The 10,794-nt window shown below is 29.1% G+C and overlaps 1 protein-coding gene and 1 non-coding gene across 2 annotated transcripts; both read right to left on the bottom strand.

Moving 5' to 3' along the window:
- Nucleotides 1-3,012: 3,012 nt before the first annotated feature.
- Nucleotides 3,013-3,729, bottom strand: EMB3123 (PPR containing protein). The gene has a single exon (XM_011012232.1). It carries the CDS (start codon nucleotides 3,727-3,729, stop codon nucleotides 3,013-3,015), a length of 717 nt encoding a protein of 238 aa, XP_011010534.1.
- A 123-nt stretch (nucleotides 3,730-3,852) lies between these two features.
- Nucleotides 3,853-3,934, bottom strand: TRNAS-CGA (transfer RNA serine (anticodon CGA)). Its single transcript has one exon. It is a non-coding gene; the product is annotated as a tRNA-Ser (tRNA).
- Nucleotides 3,935-10,794: the final 6,860 nt, after the last annotated feature.

Genomic DNA, 10,794 nt, shown 5'->3' with positions numbered 1-10,794 from the left:
CAACAAGCTGGGATTTTTATGGATTCAAAAAAAAATCTTGTCATTAATTTGACATTTAATTTTGTAAAAACTTATTCCAAATTTTTGTTTTCCAAACAATCACAACTAAAAAGACTATCATTGAAAATTAATAAAAAAAAATCCAAGCTTTTTCATCCATAAAGGAAAGAAGAAGAAGTTTCATGTGCAAGAAACAAAGGAAAGAGGGAGAAAGAAATGAGGGAAAGAAATAGAAGGAAAAAAAAAGTTATTAAAGTCACTTGAAAACTTTATATGTTTCATGTCGGAAAAAAAGACAACAACGTGATAGTTTTAAGAAAATCAAAGACTGTTGCCTCTAGAGGTTGGATGATGTATCATATGCTACCCTAAACTTGATGGAACTTCTCAGATGCGAGGATGTGTATTACATACTCTAGCCTTTTTTGTTCATTTTGTTTAATTTAGTCTCTGCTTTTATAAGAGGTCTTCAATTAAGTCCCATCATTGAATCCACATAATCCAAACCCTATTTTATTTTAGTCTTTTATTATCTAATATCTCTTTAATTTAATCTCTAATATCATTTCACCTAAGCCTAAATAATTTTTAAGCGAGGAGAGAAGAATAGAAGGGAAATAAAGAGACAAGTTGCCAACCAAGTGATGCGAACTTAGAGGGTAGGAACTCTTGAATCCATAAATAAAATAAAAATAATTCATGAAAGTTAATATCATATTGAAGATAAGAATTTACACAATGATTATCTGAACCAAGACTTAATTTACACAATGATTATCTGAACCAAGACACTAAAGTTATTAGATGAAAAAGACCTCAAACCTTTAATTATAACAAATAAAGAATTTAAGGCATAAGAAAGAACACCACAAAAATAATCAATCTTTGATAAATCTAAAAGAATTCAATGAAGAACCAAGAGTATGAGCAATCTTGCAGACACAATATTATTAAAAAATAAACCAAGTATACAAAAACTAAATACAAGTTAAATAATCATATTTATACTAGGTAAAAACATCTTAAATAAGTCTAGAAAAATAATAATATTACTAATCCACATAGAAAAAAGAATATTAGATTAATTAGAAAAATACAGTTTTTAGATCTTATCACAAGATTTTCTTGATATTTGATTTATACGAAACTCTAACATTGTAGAAAACAAAACCTTTAGAATTTTTTTTCAACATTTCATCTCGCTCCAACAGCTAGATAAAAAAAAATTGTTTATTAGCGTAAAAGGATGTATTACAAAAAATAAAGCCTCAAATCAACTTAAATTTGTCAAACTCTTACATAGATCACATTAATTAAAGCCTTATCATTTATTGTTGAAGTATGAAAGCTTAACTTATCCCAAATATCCTAAATAGGCCAATTGAGTACCTCTTTAATCTTGTTACTCCTTGACTTGTAATTGGTCTAATTGGTATTTCTAATGGATTATTTAGTAATACTTATTAATTTTTATAATTCATTCTCTTCTTAAAAAAGATTCGATCTTGAATCATTTCTGATATCAAATAGAAAACATTAAAAATAATACTAATATTCATATGAAAGATTCACTTTATATGAATTGTCATTAATTTGTTCAAGAACTTAGAATGGACTATCTTCTCTATGCTACAACTTGCATCTCTTATAGGCTAAAAATCTTTCATTTCTTATATGCATTGAGACCAAATCACTTGATTTAAATATAATACACCTATGACCTTTGTTATCTTTAGATGCATGGTTATAAAAACAAAAAAGTTTTTTAATAATTTCAATAAGTGGTACAATTAATGCACTAGAATTTCTAGCAAATTCCCATAAAAACTAATGAAATAATATACTTTACCACTAGAAACACCATTAATAGGCATTGCATGTTTATAATTCTACAACAAAGAAACAACAACACTATTTTGCTGAGAATTAATTATATAAAGAACATTTTTAACAACATTATTTCCTATATAAAGCTCACATGCTTCTTTGTTTTTCTCTTAAAGATTTCTTTTATTTTAATTGTTTTTTCTCTATATTTTTCTATTTATTTTTTACCAACTGATTATTTTTTTCTCTCTTAATCGAATCTAATTTTCTTCTCTCCTCAAAACTCATGATCTGATTTGTATTTACACTCTTCTCAACCTCACTTTTTATTTTCAATTTCAATTGGTCTTCGTATACCTATTTCAATAATAATGATACAAGATTAATGAATTTTCTACAAATATATATATTTTTACAAATATATATATATAAACCTAATATATATTATTATCCTATCAAATTATAACGACCTTCCAAGTAACAAGTGTCTCACATATATATAGAAACCACATAACATAAAACCTTATATTTTCTATGAAAAATAAAATCAAAATTTATTTATTAATTTTAACTTCATCATATTCATTTAATAATTGATAAGGTTTATAATGGTTTGTAATTGATAAGGTTTATAATACTTTATAATATTCAGATTCAACTTCTAAACAATTATAAAACTAGTCACATTAAGACAACTTCAACCTATACCTTATTATATCTTATTTTTCATATAACATCTTTCATGAAAAATATTCTCTTTTGTAGACTCAAATCTACTATAATACCAAATAATATGCCATTTAGACTACTAATACTTTTGTTTTTCTTGCCAACTTATGATGATAAAACTAATTATTAATTGTCAAACTATACCCATTTAAAAAAATTGTAGATATTAAAACAAAAGATAATAAACACACCTTTTAAACACAAAATAAAAACTAAAAACATGTGTGTGTCTATATATATATATATATATATATATATATATAAAAGAGAGAGAGAGAGAGAGAGAGAGAGAGAGAGAGGGAGAATGCATTAACCCGCTCTGTACATGACTCTTTTCCCCTTGTTTTTCCATATAGCTTTGACGCAATTATAAATCATTTAATTTTACACTAAATTTCCCCAAGGAAACAATGAGAGAGAGAGAGAAAAAAAAAAAAAAAAAAACAAGAAACATTCTCAGATAACAAATTTCTCCAAATTACCCCTACAGGCATTTCCAAATTCCCTATCAACCTCACCAGCCAACTCCATCTCACCCATTTCCTTTAACCCTCTGCGCAACACCTTAACCACATACTCATCAGACGTCCATGTGTCTCCACAACCACTCCTCCGCAGCATCCCACAAATTCTAACCGTTGATTCCTTCCTCCTAGCCTCAACCAACCCTCTGACAACCCTCGACAGCCCCCGATCACTTCCCCAATTGACCCAACTCTCCCCTTCCTCCAAATCACCAATCAAACGGTCAATGTCGTCGTAACATTTATTCCTGGACAGCGCAAAGATGACGTCAGCGTATAAATTAAGGTCAATCTGGTCGGGGTATTCTGATCGGAGGGTTGAGAGGACTTGAAGGGCGAGGGAGCACAAGTCTTGACGTAGGAGCTCGCGAATGATAGAGATGAGGTCTGACCTAATCATGCGCGCGAGGTTTGGGAGTTTTTTACCGGAGTCAGATTTGTTGTTGTGGGCGCGTTTGAGGGATTGGATGGCTAGGATTGCTTCAGTGCTTAAGATGCGGCCTCTGACAAGAGGTCCACGGTTGGAGCGTGGACCGCAGCGTATGGGAGTGAAAGTGGAGGTTTTTGTAGGGCTTAGGATCTTGAGTTTTGGAGAAAGGAAAAGTGGAGTGGTGAGGTTTAAGTGCATGTAAGAGGAGGAGTACGCCATGGAAAAGGGGAGGCTGATACAGCGGTGTGAAGAGATAATGTGTTTTAGGTATTCTTATGGTATTAAAAGACAATTCTGACCTTCTAGATGCTGCTGGTCCATAGACTGGGAAAAAAAAGAAAACGTCGACAGCAGGATTCGAACCTGCGCAGGCAAAGCCCAACAGATTTCGAGTCTGTCTCCTTAACCACTCGGACATATCGACGATTTTAGTATCGTTGCAGAAATTAAAATATTTAAACTTATTATTAATTACCTCTGTAATTGTATCGTCTAAAGTTGGTGTTCTAGAAATTAAAATATTTAAACTTATTATTAAGTTGGTGTTCTTTCTTCACTTTAATTCTTTATGTCAAGCTTTTATGAATTTCCTTCTTAAATGAGCTAAATGATTCTTGTTGTTTTGTTTTATGTTAAAGGAGGCCAAATGAAGTCGGCTTACATGTTTAAAGTATTGTTGCAGGCGTATGCGTGTTATTATTTGTTTATAATTTTGAAATTAGGAAGGACAATTAAAAGTGATTTTTTTCTTGTGAAGACAATTAGATCGAGGAGTAACTCAATTTTGGTACATGAAAATTGTTTCACAATATCCTTACTATTAAGGCTTAAAAAATTTCCAAGTTCTAAAAAATATTAAATTTGAACCATTTGGCTCCTTTCTTTTTAAGCATATCTCCTGATATTTCTCCTATCTTATGTTTTTATTTTTCTTTTTGCAAATTCTTTCTATCATTAAAAAAAAATATTGAAGTTGTGAGGTGTTTTTCTTGTTTGCTTTGCACTTTCTCATATCATTGTAGATTAAAATAGTTATTTTTTATAATTTTTAATTTAATTCTTAATTTTTTTTTATTTTCTTTATTTTATAATTTTTTTTATGAGATTGAGTTGCTAGTTTTCAACATAGATAGAAAAATTATCATTAACATTAATTTAAATAATAAAAATAGATAATTATAATGTTAGGAGATTTCATTTAATTTTAACAATTTCATATAAATATTATGGATGATTTTAATATCAAGAGATTTTATTTAATTATAAGAATTTTATATAGGTATTATGGATGATATTGGTTTTTATTTGATGAGATTAGTTTCATGTAGCTGCTATATTTTCTTCTCCTTACTTGAAAAGGTAAATTTATCTATGAGAAGATTTTTTGGTAAATTTATCTATGAGAAGATTTTTTGTTCGAGTTGATTTTAGATTTTAAATTATTTAAGGGTTATTTGAGATTAAAAATAGACTTATCAAGGTATTTAGAATATTTTTTAAGTATTTTAAATAAAAAAAAGTTGATAATAAGTTTTTTAACTAAAAAAATAAATTCCTAATTTTTTGGCAACCTTTTATTACTAGATTCTGCAAACAGTAGATAATATATCATTAATTTTTTTCTTAAAAAATACTGGATTCTGCAAAAAGTCATCCTCCCTTTTATAAAATAACAATATATATATATATATATAATGTTAGATCTAACATTCAGGTTAGGCCAAAAGCTCGCATAACTAAACTTTTTTTTTTGTAAAAAAACCCACACACATGACCTCCATTTTGTCTTTTTTATTTTATTTTATTTTATATTTTGATGAAAAAATAAATAAATAAATATTAAATCTAATTAAATTTATAAGCCCGATTATAGAATCCATGACATATAAGATATTATTTTATTGTTTTAATATATTTTTTATCCTCTCATAAAAAAAATATAATTTCGTTTTTTATTATTGATGATTTATTTTGCTAACTCAAAACTATAAAAAAATGACAATTTGTTATTAATGATCTAAATATCTACAATGAAGATTAACTTTTCATTTTAGCCTGTTATTATTATTAATAATATTTTATAATTTATCAATTGATATATTATTTAATTTGTTTTATAAAATATAAAATTATCTTTTCAATTCTTAATTAAACACTTTCATGATGCTGAAGAATGTATCCATAACATCGAAAGTCTTCTTTTGCCTTGCAAATTAGCTGAAAATCCTACTCGTAGTGTAGCGTCAGTATCTTTAGCTAATACACACTACAATATTTGAATTGATTATTAACAATTAATTTATAAATAACTATTTATGAACCTATTATGCATGATTGTTTGAAAATTTTGGTCATTAATATTTGATGAGTATAAAGCATCCATTTTATTATTTTTTATTATAATCTTTTATATGATTTTCTTAAATGTGTAATTCTTAAACTTTTTATATTGGTCTGTAAAAATTATGATTAATAGTATTTTTTAAATTGATTTTTTTAAAATATCAAATCATAAGTTATGTGGTTCCTATTTTATTCAAATCATAAGAATTTTTATGAACTAATAAAAAATATATGTTATTTTCAAATAAAAAATTTATATGAATAAAAAAGGATAATTCTGACTATAAAATTACAAATTTTCTCGATAATTTTATTCATTTCATTTCTTACAAATATCTAATTATTATATAATTCAAAAAATTTCCACGATAAGTTACCATAACCAGTTAGATATAAAAATAAATAAATGGTGAAAATTTTGTTTAGAATTTTTAGTTTTGCATGCATAAAATAAACCACATGTGAAAAAGGTAAGGTGGACCTCTTACGGGCCTTGGAGAGACTGCCTTCATTCTTCATTTTGATGGATATGATAGCCTCTCGGTCCATCAAATAGGCCTACTTGACCATGAGTACGAAATTTATGATGCACCAACAAGATTAAGGGTCTTTTCCTGCGCTGTGTGCATACATATATACACACACTTAAAAGCTAAAACACGTAGGGTGAATATTATTCTCTTATAAAATAATATGGATAACTTTATTTATTTTAAAAAATATATTTTCATCTTTAAAGTTTTATTTTAAATGATTTAATACTTATTAAAGCTAATTAATTTGAATCTCTTAAATAATGGTAAAATTTAAAGAATATGGATCAAAATTTAAAAAATTATCAAACTTAAATAAATAACGTGTTAAAAGTTTAAGGAAAAATATACTTTGATCCTTAAAATTTAAAAATAATACAAATTATATGATTTTGTGCTTTAATTTTTTTCAAACTCAATTTTAATATAAAAAATTATTTTTGTTATTTTTTAGTCCCTACTGGAAAGATGAGAGAGAGAGAGAGAGTGATCATTGGATTTTAGTAATAAAGAGAAAACAATATTGTTAACATTGACTTATGCTGCTAAAATAGTCGATGTCTGTGTTTAATGGTTTCATTTGATGAAGGGAGTTCATATTAAGTGTTTTTTTACCAGTTTATGAAAAATCAGATCTATGTTTGATTTGATTTTTGATTTCGAGTTAATTTCAGTATTTAGAACAAGTTTTTGATTTTTTAGATCATAGATAAGTTTATCATAGTTACTAAGGTGTTTTTTTATTAAAAATAGATTAAAAAATAAGTTTTGGAATAAAAACACATAAACCATGATTTTTTAGGCATTATAATTGCTAAAATTTGGACAAATCAAATGACGTATCATTTGATTATTTTTTTTTCAAAAAAATTTGCTAAAGGAAGACATGTCAATCACTCCAAATATATATATATATATATTCATTATGTGTAGCCTTGTATAGTGCTTTTTTCCATTTTGTATTATCCAATCAATTTATTTTTTTATTTTTATTATTATTTGTTTGAAATAATTGTGATTAAAAACAAAATAAAAGCCCAATTATACAGGCTTGCTAGGGAAAGCTCGTGTGTGTGTGTTATTATTATTTGTTTGAAATAAATTATTTTAATAAATAAATTTAGAAAACATAATTAAATAAATGTTATGACTTACAAGATTTAATATCTTGTTCACACGAGCTAGTCTAACTTACCAGATCCAATAGTGCTTAGTCTTTGCTTCTTATGACTTACAAGATTTAATATCTTGATTTATATTTATTTTTTATTTTTTTAATTATTATTTATGGTTTTTTTATTTATTAACACACAAAGTTATCAATTTATTAATTATATGTATATATAAATTTTTTGATTTTTAGTTAGAATTTTTTTAACTACAAAAATAAGTTGAGAAAGCTTACATGTACCCTTTTTATATTTGAAAAGTAATATTTGACTCATGGTGAAAGTCTCTGTGTGTGTTTGTGTGTATATATGTATACATTGCTAGAATAAAGTCGCCCCATGCAACCAGACTGGCTTATACTTGATAAGATTTTGAACAGAAACCTTAGTTTTCTCATTAAAGGTGTCCCTTTCCCATCCTTGCAACAGATGATCATTTGTGGAGTGATCTTCTAGAAAAGATCAAGAGCTCCACGTATGGTCCTGCCATGATATGACAGAGCCATCCAAGCAAAAATGGTCCTCGATCGAAGTGATGTGTTGTTAAAGCAATTATTGATAAATATTGTGATAGGAAATAAATAGGGAAAAATATACGATGTAAATGCCAATCCATAAGATCCAAAAACTTTTATTTATAAGTATTAATAATTTTTTTAATATTTTTTTATTTTATTATGAGGACATTATCTCCACACTCCTAATATATTAATTAATCATCCCTGATGACAAAACAAAAAATAAATTCTAAAAAAACAAATATTATTATTTGAATCTATCCCACTGATTTCTGATTGATAGCTTAATTTATTGTATTGATGAACTTTTTATACCATTCACCCTTTTAACTAATTTGTTATTTTCATGCAGCCGCTTTTCACCGGCAGCTAAAAGAGTCCATCACCAAGTCTATTTTCATGTAGCTTTATTTTACTTTATGGCAACTACGGGGACTAATAGTTTTGATGATCAATTTGGTTCTATATATGCTGTTGACAAATATATAAATGGCGGAAACATAATTATTCATCCCTGGACTGATTCAAGGATGGATATCAACAATTGGTGGAAAGCATGCAATACTGTGAAATGATCCAACACCAAATGTCCCTCATGGTTCTGACTATGCATGATTCAATTTAGCTCGTGGCAACTCAATTAACATCAACCTTTTTTGATATCTCCTCGAAGAAGATCCGTGTGCAACTTTTTAGATAATGCCATGGCTGAGTTGATTAAGACCGAAAGATGAAGAACAGTTGATGCTACAAGAGTCATCCATTACATTCATCGTAACACACCGAGCAGTAACAGCAAAGACTATACGGATACTTTACCATGATTTGACAGTGTAATCTGGATTTGTGGTTTAGTTTTCCCGGTATATGCATGCCATAACTTCCATTCTCAGCCTGCTATGATTAGGTTTCCATCATGATCAGTGAATCCATCAAGGAAAGTCTCATTAAGTCTTGAACTACCTCTAATATTTCTTGATGGGCATTGCTGGTTATGATTGCTTTCATTTATTCAGTGGAATGGCGAATTATTATTGATATATCGATGATCATAACTTTTGAGCAGGAGGCTGTATTTAGTTCCAGTTCTTCTGTTACATTCTCAATCTGCATCATTCCACAATTACAATCTAATTGAATGCACGATCGATAAGGTATTTACATGCACTAAACTCTGCAGTTCTTGGATGCTTGAGTTCTTGGCCAACATCTGTGATTTGACTGGGTACATTTTGCAATTCATTTCTCCTGCCATGTTCTCCAATACCAAGCACTTACATCAACATCGAAAGACCAACAACTACAAAGTGATCTGCAGCTCAATTTCCAAAAGAAGTTGCATGACTGACTTTCACTCAATAACATTATGACAAATTTGATATATGTATATTGATCATGAGCACATGGGCTTGTTCTTTCAATTCACTTTTTCTACTTTTTGCAGCTTAAAAGATTCTCAAATTAACACCCCCCCCACCAACAGTACCAGTGTCATATATATTTCTTTCATAAAGCTAGTTTTTCTTTATAGAGTAACTAATGCTGCTGGCTGTTTTTCTCAGGGCACGTAGGAAAATTGCGCCGCAAGGACTGGATCCTAGACAAGGGTATTTGCGTTTCAATATATATAGGAAATGTTATAAGTGGAGCCAACCGAATATCTAGGAAATACAAAAGGCCTAGACTAGAGTGTTCCAGGAAGAAAAATAGAAAAGAATATGAACCTGGGTATAATAAAATCAGAGTAGAAGGTGAAAAACTACTGTTGGATTATAATCAAACGGGGCATTTGAAGTTGCAAATATTGATCCAAATTAGCTAAGAACTTGCCTGCTGATGGGAAGTTAATTAGTTTGTGAGATTATTATTTTTATACCATGGACACAATCGAGTCCTAGATGTGATTTCTGGGTGGAAGACCATTCTCAAGAATAAAATCATAAGGGAAAGCCTGTCAATTCAAGATTCTCAGTCGACCGCACACTTACATACGAGTTAAGAAATACCAAGTTATAAGATTCGAACAAGCAATCTTCTCCCCCCTTCTCAATTGACTCCTTGTCACTTTACTTACAAATAAAGCTACTAGCTCACTTGCTAATTAGCTGTTGATGGGTTATGGCTTCCTTAAACCTTTCCCGTTTAAAAGCTAACACATAAAAATCACAATTCAAAATGGGATTATGTTTTTCTTCGAGCCCAACCCCTACATTGGGCCAGGGCACTTTTGTTGCTTTAGTCCCCCTTCGACATGTAGGGACAGTATATAGTGGAGGTTTGCCCTGTAATTAATTGCTCTACTTATCCACAAACAAGCAAGGATGAAGGACAATATTCAACAATCTTAGCCGGCGCAGAGAGTTCTAGTTTGGTTGTCTTTTAACTTTGACACTGCCCGCAATTATAGTTTGTGGTCTAGCGTTGCTGAACATAAGTATCAGATGCCATTATATTCAGTGGTATCCAGTGCAGTGTTATTAGGTTCCCATCACTGTCTTTCAAAGATTAATCACTAAACATGTTCAACTCGAAGGAAACTTGTGTTCCACGGCATTTCCCTTGTTTTCTACTTCGAGCATCGAGTGACCTTGGGTAGTGCAATACTAAATGAATGAACCAATCATCAAATCTCTTTGACCGCCAAAGCAACTTACTCGATGGCTTTCCTATGGAATAAAATTGTTGATTCAATTTATTTTTTTTAAATTCAAATCTCTTAGA

Source organism: Populus euphratica, unplaced genomic scaffold (assembly GCF_000495115.2).
Source record: "Populus euphratica unplaced genomic scaffold, PopEup_1.0 scaffold683.1, whole genome shotgun sequence".
NCBI classification, from domain to species: Eukaryota; Viridiplantae; Streptophyta; class Magnoliopsida; order Malpighiales; family Salicaceae; genus Populus; species Populus euphratica.
Note: the sequence above shows the minus strand (reverse complement) of the source record. Positions and strands in the feature narration are given on the sequence as shown.